Raw genomic sequence first — 20594 nt, forward strand, 5'->3', positions numbered from 1 at the left:
TATTGGAGTGGGTTGCCATTTCCTTTTCAGGGGATCCTTCCTGACCCAGGGATCAAACCTGCAGTTCCTGCTTGGCAGGCATCTCCTGCATTGGTGGGCAGGTTCTTTACTGCTGAGCCACCTGGGAAGCTGCTACATATTAATTGTATAACCTTGTATAAACCACCCAGTCTCTTTAAAAGATTTCTTCATGTATAAGGTGAAAGCAGGTTAGGTTTTAAGGTCTTCATAGTCCTAAAAAGTTCTAAATCATAACTTATGAATTTCTTTTGTTTTTAGAAAAATATAGATTTTTAAAAAGTACTAAAATGACCCTTTGCAATGCTACCTCCTGCTTCTGTGTTTTCCGCGGAGACACATTTCTTTTTCTTAACATAAAGCTTGACTTTCCTTTCTGGTTATGTCTTTGCTAGTAATACTTGTAAGGCCGGACCCCCGGGGGCCATGATGGGCCGCCCTTCCTCTCCCTCCTGCCGGCGGGGTAGGTCCGTAATGGAAGGCGCTTCCCAGATCCTGGAGACCAATGACAGCACACTTCACCAGCTAAAACCGTCCCACCCCAGCCACATAGAAGGACCTGTCAGCCCACGACGCCTCTGCCTGGCAACCTATCTGAACCCCCATCCATCTTGCCTGACCATCCCTCGCAAGGAACGTATAAAAACCACCCCCAACACAGTCCGGCTTGTTCCGGTCCGGGAACCCCGCCCGGGAGCGCTTTGCCATTAAAAAGCCTGTTAGACACTCTTGGTGTCCTGGTCTTTTACCTAACAATACTGATTTTAGTTACCCTTTTTGGTTTTGGGTTTCTCAAGAAATTCTTTTAAAAAGCTAAAACCAAAAATGGCCCACCAGCTATCCATGCCTCTTAAGTGCAGGGTCCAGTTCTTATATGGCATTTGTTTTTTTTTTTCCCCAAGGAAGATAGAATTATCAGATTCTCTAACCCATCTGTGCTCTTTGGGATATAGTGTAATGCCGGGAGCCAGTGTGAGGAATCCCGCCCGTTGCAAGGTCATGAGGAAGGAAGCTGACATATGCAAGGCATGCTCAGACTTCAGGGACCCCTCTGGAAATTCCTAAGCATGTACCCCAACAAAAATCTGCCGGCTTTTGTGCTCTGCTCTTCCACTCTTCTGACATTTTCTGGAAAAAGTCAATTCAGGGCTTTAGTCTTCTGCATTTGAAAGAGTGTTTCAATCCAAAAAACCCTCTGATGGCTTTCTAGCCTGCCTGCAGGACTCGTACAGCTGCGCGTGTGATTGTTTGAGGCCTCCTGACCGCAGGAGGCACAGGAAGCTTAAAACATCCTAGGAATGTAGGGGCTTCCGAAGAGTCAAAATCTTTAGAATAGGACTGATTAAAAGTTTCATTTGTTGAGTCAATGCTTGCTGCTGAAATTTTCATATCCTTTATTTTTAGATATAGTTGGTATATAGAAAAACAAGTAGTAGACTTGGTATTAGCAACATTAGATCTTTGAGTTAAGTACCTTCTTTGTTATAACTCACTGCACCTTTGTTCTATAGAGATGTAACTTTAATGCTTTAAGGAGATGTAGATTAAAGAAAAAACACTTCAGGGGAAACAAAAATAACATTCATTAAGGAAGAGAGCCAAAAAGTGTTAACAAGCCTCTTGGCCAGAAGATAATGTAAATCACCTGAGACCTTTTGTATACAAAATGATATACGGAAAGAATCTGGGTTGTGAACGCTACATAATTTTGTGTTACCCATTGATCTCCATGTTTATCAAAAGTATAAAAGGCCTTCTGAACAATAAAGGATGGGGCCAGCTTCTCGGACCAGTTTCTCGAACTAGTCTCTCGGCCTGGTTTCTTGGGAATCTGGCTCCCCCCCCCCCCCCCGTGTCTTTCTCTCTCTCTTCTTCTCTCCGTTTCCCTCTCTCTGCTCTTTACTTTAACTTCAGGCTGAATCTCCACCTGGGGCGCGGAGGCTCGCCAGGTCTACTTACTTGCCCTGGCTGTTAAGACCCGCGCGAAAGGGAGCTTAAGGCGAGGCACCCTTAGATATTCAAGCGGGCGCCGGTGGCCCAACGTAGATGGTGCAAATTCCTTGTCCGGAATTTTATTGGTCTTCCGTGTAAACCAAGCTATTCAGCCCTCTTCTTCCACTTAATCTTCCTACTACGCTATAGTTTCTTAATCTAATCTTATATCAATCAATAAACAAGTCTTTCCACACCAATGCCGTCCACCCTTCGAATTCCCTGGATCCACCGGGGCTGGACCCCGGCAGTGTAATGTTTTTAATACAGCATGGGGCATCAGGAGATTTGAGCCCTGGCTGCACCACTTGCTATGTTCACATAGTGTTCTTAGGCCAATCATTTAATCTCTAAGCCCTGATTTGTTTTTACATCCTGCCTCCTTTTATACCCAGGAGGCTGTGAGGATCAAGTAATGTAGTAGATCTGAGAGTGTTTTCTATCAATAACATAGAAAGATTTATGTTCTTAATGTAGTCATTTCTATTTCAGTACAAATGGCAACCCACTCCAGTGTTCTTGCCTGGGAAATCCCATGGACAGAGGAGCCTGGTGGGCTACAGTCCATGGGGTTGCAAAGGTCGGATACAACTGCACACACACACAACACAACACACACACAAGCATTCTAATTAACTGAGTCTGTTTACTGAGTGCCTTCTATGAGGAGAATCAATGAGTTTGAAATTAGGTTGGGGATTTATATACCTGAGTGTTAAGTGCCATAAGAATACTGTAGTGAAGCTTCTGTGGAAGTTCAGATTATTTCTGACTGGAGGTATTTAACATCAGCACTGAATTTCTTACATTTATTCTGTTTTAAAAGCTATTCTTAGACTGAGGTGGACTTGCTCCACATTATATCAGTGGCATTTGATTTTTATTCACAAATGTACCAACTTTGTTATTTTCTATAATTTGGCAGTCTTGTCTTTTCTCTTGAAATTTTTCTGAGCTGGCTCCAATTCTGCCTCCTTGGTTTCATTTGCTAATTTAATGGATTTACTTTCATTTCCCTCTGGTTCATTCATAAAGATTATTAAATTTTGATTGAGGATTTACTCTTTTAAGATGCTTCTTTAAAATATCCTTCAAGATTAGCTTTGAAAGTTTTTTATTTTTTAAAATATAAATTTATTTATTTTAATTGGAGGTTAAATACTTTACAATATTGTATTGGTTTTGCCATACATCAACGTGAATCTGCCACAGGTATACACGTGTTCCCCATCCTGAACCCCCTCCCTCCTCCCTCCCTGTACCATCCCTCTGGGTCATCCCGGTGCACCAGCTCCAAGCATCCAGTATCATGCATCGAACCCGGACTGTCGATTCGTTTCATCCCACCCTCTCCCTCGCCCTCTCCCACAGAGTCCAAAAGACTGTTCTATACATCTGTGTCTCTTTTGCTGCCTGGCATACAGGGTTATTATTACCATCTTTCTAAATTCCGTATATATGCGTTAGTATACTGTATTGGTGTTTTTCTTTCTGGCTTACTTCACTCTGTATAATCGGCTCCAGTTTCATCCACCTCATTAGAACTGATTCAAATGAAAGTTTATGTGTGATACTCTCGTCGTGTGCTCATCCAGAATGTTTCTGTTTGTTCATGATTTACTTTCACTTCTTTCATCATACAGTGCGTTGAGAGGCCTGGGTAGCTGGTGGGCCATCATTTACTTTCATCATATAGGATCCAAATCAGAAACCTTGTCTTCTGAAGCCAGACTAACCTTTGCTGTCATCCTTAAGACTTGGCAATCCGTCATAGAAGGAAATCACTTCACAGAGCCTCTTTTATTCTTTCTCACTTGGTCTCCTTAGATATTTGTGGGATTAGACACACTTGATTATGGGATTGGCTTTAGTGCCTTCCTTGCTGGCAGAGTTAAGTTTACCCATCTCCAATTATTAGTCTTTCTTTCCTCTCTTTTTTTGGGGGGGGGTTGTTAAAGATTAGACACAAATATTTATCCTTCCTCTAGGTTTTCAGGAACTTCCTATGACCTCTGTGTTCTTAGCCCTGGGTGATCTGAGTATAGCTATTAAAGTTACTTGCATGTATATAGAATTATATTATCTTGAATAGAAATGGAAAACTAAATCTTAACTTTTGCCTCAGCAGTCAGTTAAATACAAAGTGGCTGATATTCTGCATCTGCAGAAAAGCATGCATTTTAGTGGAAGAGCACACTAAGTGTACAGTGCCTTACTTAGATAAGGCACTCATCTTCCGGTTGAAGGAATGAATGCACTTTCACCCTGGTGTTAATCAGAAATACGCTGCTGTTCCTCCCCTTTTCTTTGTGTTAGGAGTAGTGACCCCTCCTTCAGTGCAAATACTTTATAGAATGTATCATTCTTATTATCATTGTTATGGTTACTATTTGTTAGATAACATTTACATTTTTTCCAGAGAGGAAGTATACATTTGATTGCTAGACTCTTAAGTAGTAGAAATAGAGCTTTTATTTTTTTAATGGTTCTGTAGATAGTAAATAGTAAATATAGGAGGAGTTTAGATAAAACATATATAGGTCATATTGACATTAGAGTTTACCTTGTTTCCCCACTTCATATTGTAATTTAATAGTATTAACATAAAAGTAATATCTGTTTATTGTAAAAACTAGAAAGTACTGTAGAACATGAATTAAAAAATCCTTAATTCTGCCTCTTAGCAATAAACACTAGTACCTTTCTCTAATCTGCCTTTCTAAATGTGCTTGTTCAGCTCTGTTAGCCATATTGGCAGCTTTACTATTTAACATCTTAAATAGCATCTATCACTTCATTAAAGAACCACAGTGCCACTGTGGTAGAAAATGTGCTTTTTATGAGCGCACTTATATTTTTACATATATTATGGTAGTGCCTTAACAATTGTTAGAAAATGCTTCATATCTGCTGCAGGTTACTTGAGAGCATTCCTGATGACCCTTGACCCTCTAATTGAAAATCAAAGGGAAGAACAAGCAAAATTCATGAGCAAGTTTACAAGCCTCCCTAGAGGTCTTAGGTCTTGTTAAACTGGTGTGTATGGCTTCACATGTGCACTAGCTTCTGTGCGCATTACTTCTTTTGACTCAAATAGAATTCCCAATTGTAATTTTTTGTAATTCGTCATCTGACAGAATTAAGTCCAGGAATGTTCTCCCACTTTATGTAATTTTTATGCATATAATACTTTCTAAAGATTTTTTTTTCATAATTCTCAAACACATGTCAGTTTTCCATGACTACTATATTTATGTTTGGTCAGTGATGACATCTTGTCAGTTCTAGCCCCAAAATAACTTTTTCATCTGTCTCTTTGACCCTGAAGTTATTGCCTACTTCAGATTTTAATTTCTCTTCAGTATATTGTAGAAATTTTCCTCCTGTTATTATGCTGTAGTATTTTCTTCCCATTTGTGAGGCTTCTGCCTCCTACTTTCCTTTTCTTGCTGCTTTTAAATTTATTATAGAAAATTTACAATATGCATATATGAAGAAGATGAACTTTATTATACGGCAATAACAGCTGTGATTCTTATGGTGTCTAGTGTTAGAGTTGTTTGTTATCTATGTATATGTGCATATATGTAATTTTAAATATATAGATCAAGCTGGGCATTCTTTACCCTTATTTTAAACCTCACTGCTTTATGAGTGTGTTCCCATGTCTGTCTATACTTTGTTGCTCCGTTTTAGGTTATTATGATGTTTGCTGTCTTCCTGGACTTGGAGTTCTTTAGGTCCTACCCCCTCCCTCCCCTCCCTCCCATCAGTCCTTTCTGCTTTATAACCAATATTACAGTGTCTTTAGCTAAATTATTTGGACAGATCCATTTCTTAGAACAATAGCATAATGGTTCTAGCTCAGATTTTGTCACCCCCGTTGTACATATTTCATCTCTCTTTGTAACCAGTGTGAACTTTTCATTCTGAAGACTCTTGGTTAGCCTAGCTCCTGCCAACCTTTCCGGCTTTATCTCCCATCCTCACATCCAGCTGCAAAAAAACACATGTGCATTCTAAAATACATTTTACTCTGAGATGTCTGTTGCCTTCTTTTCTTGGTGGTGGTTTAGTTTTTAAGTCATGTCTGTCCGACTCATGCGGCCCGGTGGACTGTAGCCCACCAGGCTTCTCTGTCCATGGTATTTCCTAGGCAAGAATACTGGAATGGACTGCTCTTTCCTACTATGGGGGATCTTCCTGACCCAGGAATCAAACCTGTGTCTCCTGCACTGGCAGGCAGATTCTGTACCGCAGAGCCACAAGGGAAGCCCTTTGCTCTCTTTTCTTATCCACCCAATAAATATTTCTTCAGTCTTCCAGCCTGAACTTTTGTGTGAAGTTCTTAATCTCCCTTGGCTGAACTAGGTGGTTCCTCCCTTACATCTTATTACTGTTCTGTTGGGATGTCAATAGAGTATTTCCCAAATTTTAGAAATTTGCTCTCCTCTGCTAGGCTGTGAACTTCTCACCAGCAGGGTTGTGTTCTCTCTCTTTCCAGCACATGACTTGGAGTAGGTGCTTAATAAATGTTTGCTTGAATGAATCTGAGATCTGGGGAAAAGCGAATCTCTTAACAGTGGCATAATAGAGTTGAATATACTTTTTAATTCTCTTTAGAATACCACCAGGAAGAAACTGCTTGATTGAGAAATGTTTTGAGAGAGCATAGGAAGCATAGTATTTTTTGGAAAAAAAAAAAAAAAAAGAAATGTGTCATAAGTGATTAAGAAAATGCATGATTGAATATTTTATACTTGTATTTCATGTTGGAACTTGCATTTTACATGAAATGAAAACTTTTTTTGGCTTATATTTTTATGTTAACAAGAATGTTTACTTATTCTGTAAGAACGTATAGGTGCAGTGTTTAATATTTGAGTCATGCAATAGTGTCATTATGGCTTTCGTTCTTATAACTTAATGTCTGAATAAACTTTTAAAAAGTTGGACTAATGAGAGAATAGTAGAACCATAAACAATTGCTGGCAAGTAGGATCTTTGAAGGTTTAAAAGACCAGCACTGTATTCTTATAGAAATTATTCACTGATACTATGATTAAGGAAAAGATCCTGGGTTACAGGATAATTGATCTGTTCTAATAGTAACCTCTTTATTTCCTTCTTTTAGGATTTTGGCTTCATCATTCAAAATGATGGATATATAGATATTTTCATTTCTAAAGTTCTTTTGTCTGAAAGGCATCAGTTTCTTTCTCATTGTCTATTTAAATGTTAGCCAGTTTAAATATTTTATAATTTCTTTTGCATCGGGCTCACCTAAAGCATGCCATAACTAATACTTCCTGTCTGTATAGAACAACTCTTTTGTGCCTTAGCTTCGTAAATAATTGCAGTTTGCTTTGCTTACTTCTTAGCATTTAGTGTAGTGTTAGTGTTGCTTTAAGACAGGGTATACTAATGCTAATTGGTGTATTAACTTTATAATTTTTGTCTTTTTTTTAAAGGTAATGTGGCCTTGGATAATCTACAGATAAAAGAAAATGCTCTGGTAAGTTTTTTTTTTTTTTTTTTATAAATTATGTTGAAAGTAAAAACGTTAGTTGCTCAGTCCTGTTTGACTCTTTGTAACACCATGAACTGTAGCCCACCAAGCTCTTCTGTCCATGGAATTTTCCAGGCAAGAAAACTGGAATGGGTAGCCATTCCCTTCTCCAGGGGATCTTCCCAAACCAGGGATTGAACCCGGAATCTCCTGTATTCCAGGCAGATTCTTTACTATGTTGACTCCTCAGTTAATTTGATAAGCTCTTTGAAACCCTGGTTGCTGGGTACCTGGTACCAGGTACCAGATGAAGTGATTATTTGTTTAATGATTTATTCTAGGAAAATCTGAGATTGAAGATTTAGAAAAATAATTTTTTTCCTTATGATTGAAATAGTATCTCTTGGAAAATGGAATGTTCTTTACAAACTCTTTTTCTATTGTTCTTGTTTATATTTTGCTTCTCTTATGAATTCTTTCTGAAAAGTCAATTGTAAGTTAATAAAAACATTTTTTCACCTATGAAACATATCTTTTATGAGTTACTCAGATGTAAAAACTTTATGTTTCCTTAGAGATGATTGTGTATTTAAATAATTATTACAAAGATGATTTGGGGGCACTTAATAGTTTCAGATGTTGTTTAATTTTTTTTTTTCTTCCTTCTGAAGAGTGAATTGGATGTTCCTTTTAAAGTCAAGGCTGGCCAAATTGGTAAGTACTTCACTCTTCATTTGAGTTATTCTTCATCCTTTTAGTTTTTTTTTCCTGTTAATTAGTCTCAGACATCTTTCTTAGCTTGAACAAAATGTGATAGGTTTTTGGCTTATGTTGATTAGAGTTTTCCGAGTTCTGAGCCTAATGTATACTGTACATAGTATATGTATGGAAGTTTTTGAGCAAAGTGCAGAAAATTACCTTCTAAATCAGAAGGATATTTGAACTGCAGTGATATTTTTCAGGCTTTGGTTCCACCACAGAAAAGTATCTTCATTTTCAAAGTTGATATGCAGATTTTTTAAAAAAAATTTCTAAGTAGTATAATTTGCAGACTAGTAAAGAGAATTTGTTGTTTCAGTTGCTGAAAGTGAAAAGTGAAAGTGAAGTCGGTCAGTTGTATCATACTCTTTGAGACACGTGGACTGTAGCCTTCCAGGGTCCTCTGTCCATGGGATTCTCCAGGAAAGAATACTGGAGTGGGTTGCCATTTCCTTCTCCAGGGGATCTTCCCAACCCAGGGATCGAACCCAGGTCTTTCGCATTGGAGGCAGACGCTTTAACCTCTGAGCCACCAGGGAAGCCTCACTCAGAACTCAGTTGCTGAGTTGTGTCCAATTCTTTGCGACCCCATGGACTGCAGGACCCCAAGCTTCCCTTGCTTCACTATCTGTTGGAGTGCTCAGACTCACGGCTGTTTAGTTGGTGATGCTGTCTAACCATCTCATCCTCTGCCGCCCTCTTCTCCTTTTGCCTTCAATTTTTCCCAGCATCAGGGTCTTTTCTAACAAGTCGGCTCTTTGCATCAGGTGGCCAAAGTATTGGAGATTCAGCTTCAGCATCAGTCCTTTCAATGAATAGTCAGGGTTGATTTTCTTTAGGATTGACTAAAGAGCATTTAAGTATAGCTAATTTCCCTTATGTTTTATTCAGCCATTTCACTTGATATATTGTGCAGCAATGTGGTATAAAGGATATGTTCTGTTAAGTTGAAAGTCTGTGTGGCTAAACTAAGCATACATCTTTGTTGGAGAAATTTTTCAGTAGGAATTTTAATATATCAAGTCCTTTCAACTCTCCATGCTGCCTGGTTTTTACTTTTTAAAAACTATAAATTACAACCCTAGATGAGTTACTGTTACTTTAGAATTTTCACTTATGCCACCATCCTTCCTTTCATCCCTGTCATCCTGCTACTTCACCACATTGCTTTCCTTGTTCATTCATTATTTTGTATCCAGGGAAGGCTTTGTCTTTTACTGTCCTAGCATCTTTTTAGTAATTACTTGAATACTTCTGTGAATCTGCATTACTTCATAAATATGTGTTCCTTTTATATAAGTTAAAACATTTTAGTGTAAATTCTTTTTTTTTCCCTCTTGAAACAGGAGATACTCCCTTAGATTGAAAATATCGCTAGGGTAAAAAATTATATTTTTTGTTTGTCTGTTACACAGAGCCTTGTTTAGCAGTATTGTGGATGTATTGTTGTAGCCCTGCATGCTTAATTGAAATCCTCCAGTGAAGTTATAGCTATTAATTAAATCTTTTACCTTTGAGATACATAGCTGTGGGAGAAGCAAGGGTAAATATGGTATCTTTGTCCTCAAAGATACTAGAGAGATCTAAAATTAGGACAAAATATTGCAGCCTCATATCCAGGTTAATGGGTGAGTTATATTTGCCTAAATAACTTACATGTTATTCATTGTATTATTACAACAAAATTTATATTTTGAAGAGGTTTTCTGTGGTTCCAATTTATTTTCTTTGCTTTTACAGTATTATAAGAATTTAATGGCTTGCTTCCAGGTTACTCACTGAGTTAGGAGGGACACTTTGCATGTAAGGATGCAAAGCATATTTTCTTTATACTTATCTCTGTTTTGAGGTTTATCAGGCACTTATATTACTGTTAACTTATGAAGAGTTGACTCATTGGAAAAGACTCTGATGCTGGGAGGGATTGAGGGCAGGAGGAGAAGGGGACGACAGAGGATGAGATGGCTGGATGGCATCACTGACTCCATGGGTGTGAGTCTGAGTGAACTCCGGGAGTTGGTGATGGACAGGGAGGCCTGGCGTGCTGTGATTCATGGGGTCGCAAAGAGTCGGACACGACTGAGCGACTGAACTGAACTGAACTGAAAATTAACAGTTATTAAATTACTGTTAGCTTAAAATATTATACCTAACCTGTAGAGTTAGTGTGGCCAAGTACACCAAGGATGTTTTGATTTTCTAAGAGCTAGATATGTTTGTGGATACTGCTTTTACTTAAAAATTAAAAAAATTTCCTGATTTATAAAAGGAAGGCAGTGGAACTTAATTTCAGTGGAATACAGAATAGTCAAGGATGGGAGGATAATGAGTTACGGTAAAAGGAGAGAAAAAAGGCTTAGAGAACAGATAATTTATTTTTGGTATATTAAAGAAGCATTTCCTACTTTTTCAATCTCATGCTCACCAAGACGGCAATCAAATCAATTTTTAGGAGTTGATGAGATAGTTACAAATAAAACACTATCTATTATAAATATAGGTGGTGCTCACTATAAAATCAGCAGACTTAGAAATGACCCAGAAGTGTACTGCCCTTACCTCTAGGCTTCTCTGAAGTAGGAAACGTTTAAGGACCTCATTGGGGTTACAAGCTGGAGAAAATTAAAAATCTAGATTCAGAAATAATTCTGGATTTTAACTTCGGTAAGAGATTCCCAGCCAAATCTGGCCTGCCTCCATAGCCATCCAGGTGAAGCAAAATATCCTCCCTTACATTACATGATTTTATTTCCTCTTTAACTTTTTATCCTTTTCAACAATTCTTTGAGCTTTCAGCATCTTGATTTAAAAGTGCCAGTGATTCTGATGGTGTAAGTAGTTTAGTCACTCACATATTAGCATGACTTTGTTGAATCAGATTCTTTTGTCTTGAGAATCTGATTAGCAGTACTGAGAGAACTATAGCTTTTATAGGGTCATTATTTTTTAAATTGTGATGAGAGAAGGTATTTAATTTTGGAACATGGAAAACTATAGGGGTAAAAAGATTTGGGTAGAATTGCTCTGATACAGTTGAGGGTAGATTGGGACATTTGCTTCCTGGAGACCTGAAAAGAGGGCATACTAGTGATTGGGAAGAGAGTAAAGAAATAATAGTGTGGAAAGATGCCAAAGACAGATTTTTGCCCATTTCAAAATTTAGCTGAAAATATGCCCTTTTTGTTTTCTCTCTCCTGCTTTTTGTAGCTTTTTCCCGTAAAACTCCAAACTTGGCTTAGTGACACTTAGGGTAGTTCATCTACATTACGGGTGAGAAAGTTTCTGTAGGCCAGTCTCTGAAGGACTTGATGTCAATACCATTATTTCTAACAGAGAAGGTGTTTTCTTCCTTTCATGTGATTTATAGGTAGATATTTGGAATATAGCTAGTCTGAACTGCCTGTCACTTTACAATACTGGTAATCACAAAGCAGTATACCTTGCCTTCAGGGCTGGCCTCTTCTAGCTGTAGCAGCAGCATACTGTCCTGGAGGCGGTGATGCACCCTACTCCAGTACTCTCGCCTGGAAAATCCCACGGACAGGGGGAGCCTGGTGGGCTGCAGTCCATGGGGTCGCTGAGAGTCGGACACGACTGAGCCACTTCACTTTCACTTTTCACTTTCATGCATTGGAGAAGGAAATGGCAAACCACTCCAGTGTTCCTGTCTAGAGAATCCCAGGGATGGGGGAGCCTGGTGGGCTGCCGTCTATGGTGTTGCACAGAGTCGGACACGACTGAAGCAACTTAGCAGCAGCAGCAGCAGCAGCATACTGTCAAAGGTCTTTTCCTTTGGTGCTCTAATCTATATTGCGGGTTCAATTCCTGGGATCTTGAACAGATACTCTTTTACGCTGATGCTGTAGAGATGAGGTTGCAGGTGTGGCTAGAAGAGCATGTACTGTATTTAGACCATCAGTTCTGGTGCCATTGATGACTTGAGTGGACTTAAGCAAATAATTAAATGTGCCTGGGACTGAGTTTTCTTTTTTTCAAAACCAAAGTAATAGTTGCCTCATTTTCCTTATAGTTTGGGAATATTAAATGAAATAGTAGTTATCAAAAAGTTTGAAAAATGTAAAGCACAATGTGAATAGTTATTTCTAATAGTAATATAATATGAAAAAGATGTTTTAAACTGTTAGTTTCTTTCTTTCTGAGTGATGTTCATTCTCTATATCTGAAGGGTTTTGTATACTTTTTCTCTTAATGGAAAGTGAGAAATGTATATCTTCTTGAGCATCCAAATAAGAAAGTTGAAATCATGTTTATTTAGATAAATTAACTTTGAAGATTCCTTGGAAGAACCTTTATGGCGAAGCTGTTGTTGCAACTCTAGAGGGATTATATCTGCTTGTTGTCCCAGGAGCAAGTAAGTTATTTTAGATTATAACCATTCAGTAAAGTCATAGTAAAATTAAATTGTTACTTTGGTTAAATATTTTAATATGTTTAGTAAAACAGAACATAATTTAAATAAACTAATCATATTCATATATGTATACATACATGCATTTTACATATACATATATAGCCACATTTTGTATAAAATATTTTATACTGTTGTTAGAAAGAGTAATTTCAACCATTTGTGAAATTTATTATATTCTCTGTGAATAATTATTTTACAACTAAGTCTTCTGTTGAGATGCATTAGACAGATTTACTTTTGAGAATGAAAGTAAATACATTTTTTAAAATGTACTGTCATGTTAATCTACAGATTAGAAATTTTTTTCCCCCATTTTGTTGCTTCTGATTTTGAGTGACTGTTCTTTCAAAAGCATGTATAAAGTAGGTGATTTTCTCATTATACATTATAGTATTTTAATTTTTAATGAATGTTTTGAAGTAGTGATGTTTTTAAAAGTAATATCTTTCATTATTAATTTTTTTTCAGTTTGAGATCAGTATAATGTTAAGAAAAGTTCAGATATTTTAGGGAAAAGTTACTTGTTTTAGCAACCATAAAAGACAGTTTTTATTTTTATACTTTGTTTTCCAGTCTTTACTGTATACGTGCTTGATTTAACATAGTATTTATCCCGTTATATATGTAACATGCATCCGGCTTCCTTGCTTAGTATGTGTATATATATATTTTCCAAACTCAGCTTATTTTTAATTGAAGGAAAATTGCTTCGCAAGGTTGTGTTGTCCGCTGCCATACATCAGCATGAATCAGCCATCGGTATACACGTGTCCCCTTTCTTTTTAACCTCTCTCCTACCTCCCACCCCTCTAGGTTGTTACAGAGTGCTGGCTTGAGTTCCCTGAGTCACACAGCAAATTCCCATTGGTTATCTATTTTACACATGGGGTAGTGTATCTGCTTCCAAGTTACTCTCTCCGTTCATCCCACCCTCTGCTTTCCCCTACCCATGTCTGTAGGTCTGTTTTCTATGTCTGCATATCCATTGTTGCTCCGAAAATAGGTTCATCAGTACCATCTTTCTAGATGTCATATATATGTATTAATATAAGGTATTTGTTTTTCTCTTTCTGACTTAACTTCCCTCTGTATAATAGGCTGTAGGTGCATTCATCTCATTAGAACTAACTCAAATGTGTTCCTTTTTATGGCTGAGTAATATTCCACTGTATTTATATACCATGGCTTCTTTATCCATTCATCTGATGATGGACATCTAAGTTGCTTCCCTGTCCTAGCTAAATAGTGCTGTAGTGAACATTGGGGTACATGTGCCTTTTTCAAATTTGGCTTCCATGGGTATACCATGGGTATACCATGGGTATATGTCAAGTAGTGGGATTGCTGGGTTATATTGTAGTTCTACTCCCAGTTTTTTTGAGGCATCTCCATAGTGTCTTCCATAGTGGCTGTATTAGTTTACATTCCCACCAACAGTGCAAAAGGGTTATTTTTGATGAAATATGAAAACCACAGTTTCCATGGTGATAGTGACAATTTTGAAAGGCTATATGATATTTTATTATGGACTGCCAACTGGTTTTTGCTGTTACGGTGAACATTATAAACTCATCCTTCTTATAGATATCTTTCTCATTTTGTGTTTTTTCCTTAGGTACATGATCAGAAATGAAATTACTAAATTAAAAGGATATGATTATATGTATTATATGATTGTTGATACAGATTCTTAAATTACTTTCTCAAAGTCTTTTTTTAAATCAATCTTACATTGATACCAGCTGATATTGGATATTACATGTTTTTTATAGTTACTCAAAATTTTACCACTCAGTTATAATAACTGGAAATTTTTTGATGTATTTTCTGCCTTTTCTTTGTTTTTCCCTTTTACCTTCCTACTCACCCTTTTCCCCAATCATCCTGTATTCTTTCTCCCTTTAATTCGTTTCCTTCTTTCCTTTTCCTTTTGATATGAACTTTGTAAGTAGATAGGAATCATTTGTGTAAACTTCTTGTAAAACCAATCTAAAGAATATAAATGTTTTTACAAAGATTACCTGTTACACATACACACAATATTATAATGAGGCTGAACTTTGCTTATTTATTTATTATTGCCTTTCTTGATGTGTGAATTAACTATATTTTTAGGTATTAAATATGATGCTGAAAAGGAAGAAAAATCCTTGCAAGATATTAAACAGAGAGAGTTATCTCGAATTGAAGAAGCTCTTCAAAAAGCAGCAGAGAAAGGTACAATATGTTTATGTTTTAGAAAAATGTACATACACCTATGTTTTAGTACATTTAATACTCTGTAAAGAGGATTGTTTCATAAGCCTTCATAAGCTATTCCAAAGAATCTTCTTTTAATATCATATCTCATAATATTGATTGTAAAGATTTTAATGACACATTTAGGAATCATTGCCTTTGTGATTATTTTATCTCACTGCCAGTTAAATTTTCTTACTTTTCTTAACCAGTCATTTCTACTATGCTACTTTATGGAGACTTCTCAAATTCTTTGAGTTCTTGTAGTCCTGTTTGTTTTTGCCAAAGGTTAATGGTTTCTTTGTCTGCATTTTCACCTGTGTTGTTGAAAGATAATAAAGTTCAGCATATTAATATAGTGAAGTAATGTTTAGAGGAAATGGTGCTGTAATTCTTTTCCTTGCTATATCTTATCATATTATACAGAATATTTTTTAAAAATTGGTTTTTCAGATTTCAACATTTTAACATCTTAAGTTTTAATATTTTGTTTTTATCTAAAAATAAATCTGGTGACTATTTTAATTTGGTTTATGGAGCAAGAATAGGGATAGGATAAAACAGAGTAGTCTATAGGATGGTGAGTTAAAGGCATTTCCAAGCCTTTCCAAGTTTGTTTTTCTCTTTCAAGTCAAATCATACTCTGATTGCTGGTTAGCGTATGAGAATTAATACCATTTTACATCATTTTTGCATCATTTGGTAGCATGTTTATGTATTTCTGTGATGGAAGAAGATGGTACTAGAAATGCCTGAGGCATTTGTCTTTGGTCTCTCTTAAAAGATATGGCCAATGTCTTTTATAAATGACAGAAATTATATTTTGATATTATAATAAGATACTTAAGCTGCTGATGTTTAATTAAATCAAGAGAGAAATCTCTCTTAAAAATAGCTTATTAAAATTCTTTGTCAATGATTCTAATTCTTTTTTCCCCCGAGTGTTTTTCCCTTATTCAGAATTACTGATTCTTTTACAGAAAAGTACTAAAATATTTCAGATACAAAGGCTGTTTTAATGGTAGAAAATTTTAAAAGTCTAAACAGTATTTTCCTTTCTCTTTTCATATTTAACCATATCTTACATTTCTGCTGAAACTTAAGGATCTGTATTTCCATGAAAACAATTTTCTTAATTTCTATCACTTTTATCTGCCAAACAAAGCAAAGTGGTCGTGGTTTTGTTTTATGCCAGTTCAGTGTGAATATTTCTTTTTATTTAATATTGGTTAATTAGAAATAGTTTTATTAAAATGAGGAAAAAGGCTTAGAGAGCACTAGAATTTAATTTCTTTCTTAAATCAGTTCAGATTAAATCTATTTGTTAATACACATACATATAATTATATGTAATCATCAATTGGTATATTTATATATGGTTGGATATATTGCTGTTACATGTAATTATATACTTTTAATTTATAATATATATAATTTATATTTTCCCTTTTGAGAAACAAACCCAAAACTCATTCTTTTCTTTTTTTTGGAATAGAAATAACTGATTGCTTTAAAAATATTTTAGTGTTTCCAGTGAATTTTGTATTAAGTGCTTGTGAATTTTAACTACTGGGTTGTTAATACTTAGGAAACTTGTTTTTGGGTCTGGCAGAGAGACTGTTAAGGATGATTTGATAAATCTATAGAAGATCAACGTCTGTAGTACTAAGCTTGTGTAAATGGGGCTGTTAGGCTTATAAATAATCATTATATTGCCATTTCTTGGATGATAAGTTTAGTTTTTATTAGGATAGAACTAAGATTCAGAAATTAAAACTCAGTTTCATTAACATTATATTAGGTTTGTCAACAAAATGTTGGTTGTGTTTTTTGTTTGTTTGTTTTGTTTCAGTTCTGCTGTATAATTGTCATCCTAGAACTGATCTTCACTGCTCTTCTGCTTTTAATTCATTGACTCCCTTGCCTTTTGCTCTTAGTTTTGTTCCTTTGTTTAGCTGAAGCATTTCTGATGGCTTTTACAAAAGGATGCACTGGATATAATTTTTAAGATCCTTTCAAGTCTGAAAGTTTTGTAATTTACTTCCACACTTGTTTGATTTGGCTGAGGATAGAATATTGAGTTTAAAATTAGAATTTTAAAGATAAAAGTCTTTTGACTTCCAGGTACTTTTGAGAAGTCTGCTGCCAGTCTGTTCAACACATTGTTGTAAACACAAAAATTAGAAAATTCCTGTAGCCTACTGTCAGAGACCTCATGTATAGTAATAGAAAGGAGAGGGTGTTGAGTCTCATTAATGAGATGTAGTTAGAGTATTACAGAAGTTCATAAAAGGCTTATCATGTTCAGCCAGAGATCAGGGTGGACACTCTGAAGGTCTGTATTTCAGCTGAGTATGCAGAAGGGAGAGAGGGCATTCTAGGTTAAGGCGCTAGTGAAATGAGACTGTGTAAAGCATGTATGGGGAACTGCCAAGAATTTGGGACTTTGATAGTGTAGCTGGAGGGAAGTTGGAAAGCTAAGTTTGTATCAGTTTTGAGAAATTTGAATACTGTGATGGTGATGATGATATTGATAGCAGGTAACATTTATTGAGAATTTACTGTTTGCGGGTCACTCTTCAAAGTGGTTAATATCAGCTGACTCATGTAATAGTCATAATTCTATGATATAAAGGCTTTTATTGTTCCCATTTTATAGTTGAGAAAGCTGGAAGTTAAATAGCTTGTTCTACGTTATGCTGTTAGAAAATGATAGAGCTAGAATTTGAACTCGGTCTGGCTCTTGACTGCGTTATAATGGACTTTGTTCGATAGTCAGTGAGAAAGTCAGTGAGATTTTTTTCTTTAAAAATCTGGAGAGTGATGTGATCATGGCTGTGTTTTAGGAAGTGGTATATAAGTTGGATTTGGGGCACAAAATGGAAGATGGTGCTACTTAACCATCACTAACAAGAATGCATAGAAAGGATTCAGACAGTGTGTCTTGAGGAGAACATGATACTAAAGTAAGATGAATTCATTTCAGTTAACCCTAAAATTAGCATAAATATTGCAGCAATGTTTCCTTCTGAAAATGAACAAATGGTGGGCAGAAAGGGAACCAAAATAGCAGGTTTTTGCTCTCTTTGAAAATTGGGTAAATCAATGAGACATTAGCCATAATCGATATTTGTCTGTTTTGCTTAACTTGAAATTATTGTTATAATTTTAATTATTAAGAGTTTTTGTTTTAATGAATGAAAACAGAGCCTGTGTGTTGAAAGAATGGAAATGGTGTCACTTGAGAATATTTCCGTAGAAGTAAGTTGTTTTAGTGTCACTGGATTTTACTTGTTCTGTTATATGATGTCTAATTCTTTGAACTAAGTTCAGATGTATTTTACATATGAAATTAAAGATGTCTTAAAATGCTTTGCATTTTGGTTATTGCTGCCGTGCGGATGCAGGCGCACATTCAGGGGAGTTCATATATGGCTTGGAAAACTTGGTTTACAAGGACATAAAGCCTGGTGGGTATGCATGGTTAATTATACTGAGCTACATACAAAATTATGTTCTTACCCATGCTCGTGCTTTTAATGGAGTTTATATGGCATGTCATCCTTCGAGAAAATATGGAAATGTAATTCATATTTTTCCCCTTCACTGTCATTTCCTTTCTTCCATCTTCTGCAGCCATTTATTCACTCACCAAATGCTTAATGTCTTCTAGTAGGAAGACTATGCTGGATGCTCAGTGTTCATGGGGTGAAACAGACCCAGTCCACTGCCTTATGCAGTTTACAGTTTGATCTGTGGATAACTTCCAAATCTGGACTGCCTTTTTGACTTTGTTCTATAGTATAGTAGTTTTTCAGTTAAACAATTTCTCTTCTGTAGCAGTGGTTTTCAAACTTGTAAAAAGCAATAAAATGGAACCTTTTTTTTTTTTTTTTTGAGTGAGACTTTATTTAGGACCTTGATAAAAGATGTTTCCCTGACTTTTTTCTCCTATCCTCCCTGATTTGCTTCATCTGTGTAGTAGCTTTGGCAGCACATGTAGAGTACTATCCTGGACAGCCTCACAAAAAAGGCACATTTGAAGGCTGACTGTTTTAAGATTTATAGTAGGATTTTATTGTATCTTAGGAAGTTTACCAAGCACATTAAAATAATAATAATTTCTAATATTTTAAACAATATTTAAATATTTTGCAATATTAAAATATTTAAAATATATTTAAATATTTTAAATATATTTATCTATAACTTTTCAGGAACTTGTTATATTAACTTAGTCACACTTAAAGTTTGTTTTGATTAAGTGGCAAGCAAGTGGCATCTCTATCTCAAGAAATAAACAACAATAAGCATTACAATAGAATTACTTTTGCTGCTAGATACTTCTTTAATTTTTAGGTTCATTATGACAATTGGAAGGATGAGTTGCATGGCAAATTTCATAGCATGAATGAAATTACCCTGAAAGGAGTTTCTCTTTAAACAAATCTGCCCCTTGAGTAAGAGTGACTGACTGTCTTAGAATCACTTTGTTTAATATAAAAGATAACTCATGGTTCACTGTCCAATTTTGTGGGTTGTAATCGAACCAACTTTCTGTTAGTCTGCCAGGGGCAGTGTTTTCTGATTTTACTAAGTACAACCTGCCTCCAGGATACAAATGAGTTCTAGTGGCCTATTTAAATATGTAAAAAAAATCATTGGGTAGCAGTGCTTAAAAAACAAAACAAAACAGACAGAGGTCACTCTAAAGTAAAACTTCATGATTCAGAGTTTCTTTTTATTCCAAAAGTGTGTATTAGCCTGGATTTAAAAAAAAAAAAAAAGCAAAAAACTAAACTTGGCCTAGAGTTTGATGATGCTGAAATGAGAATAGTTAATTTTGTTGAAGATGTCTTTTGTTTAGTTGCCCAGGACTTAATGTGTTCTTTATAATGCCTTCATTTTTTCAGTATATTTGTGAGTGTATATTTGTTGTCGTTCAGTCGCTCAGTTGTGTCTGATTCTTTGAGAGTATATATTTACTCATTAAAATTTTTTTTCCAGAGCAATGATTTTCAAAAAGTCAAAACTATTTTCATAATAATTCGAAGACATTATTTTTTTTCCCCACTGTATTAACATTGGTACTGCTGGTGCAAAAGCAATCGTTGTGTAAGATTGCTGGCTGTCTTAGCATGATTTAAGGCAGTGGCACCAAACTCTACTGCCAGTAGCTATTGTATTGTTCCCTGCCAGTCACTCACAGTAAAAACCAAAATAGAATGGAAGAAGCAGCAATTTTGCTTAAGAAAATCATTGATGAAATAGAAACCATTTAATTTTAATAGATTACATCTCTTGAGTTTATGTGTCATTTTGTGACAGAAGAGGAAGCATACCTGTTGGACTTCTGTGGGCTGAAGCAGGATAATTGTCTCAAGGGAAAATACTTGTGCAGTTGTTTGGGTTTTCAGTTGCTTTTTTCATGGAAAGCCATTTTACTTCAAAGAATGGCTGACAGATGATTATTACTCAGATTTGGGTGTTTGGGAGACATTTCAACAACACAGCTTTAAGAAAAAAGAACTGACAGTGTTTGTTACCAGCAATAAGATTTGAGCTTTTGAACAAAAATTAGAATTTTGGGGAATTTGTATTTGCCACTTTGAGCTTCACAGCTTCCCGTACTGAAAGACTTTTCTG

The 20594-nt window shown here is 35.8% G+C and overlaps 1 protein-coding gene across 5 annotated transcripts in view; it reads left to right on the forward strand.

The window, feature by feature from the left end:
* VPS13C (vacuolar protein sorting 13 homolog C) overlaps nucleotides 1-20594 on the forward strand; it is a 181184-nt gene that overhangs the window by 6389 nt on the left and 154201 nt on the right. For 3 of the 5 annotated variants that reach the window (XM_004010549.6, XM_004010551.6, XM_060417838.1), the window contains exons 2-6: nucleotides 7482-7525; nucleotides 8191-8233; nucleotides 12555-12650; nucleotides 14826-14927; nucleotides 18356-18418. In XM_004010549.6, the coding sequence (XP_004010598.3) occupies nucleotides 7482-7525; nucleotides 8191-8233; nucleotides 12555-12650; nucleotides 14826-14927; nucleotides 18356-18418 (348 nt within the window). The remainder of the gene's footprint in view (nucleotides 1-7481; nucleotides 7526-8190; nucleotides 8234-12554; nucleotides 12651-14825; nucleotides 14928-18355; nucleotides 18419-20594) is intronic. The other 2 variants (XM_004010550.6, XM_004010552.6) reach the window with 1 other exon arrangement.

This window comes from Ovis aries, chromosome 7 (genome assembly GCF_016772045.2).
Source record: "Ovis aries strain OAR_USU_Benz2616 breed Rambouillet chromosome 7, ARS-UI_Ramb_v3.0, whole genome shotgun sequence".
Taxonomy (NCBI): Eukaryota; Metazoa; Chordata; class Mammalia; order Artiodactyla; family Bovidae; genus Ovis; species Ovis aries.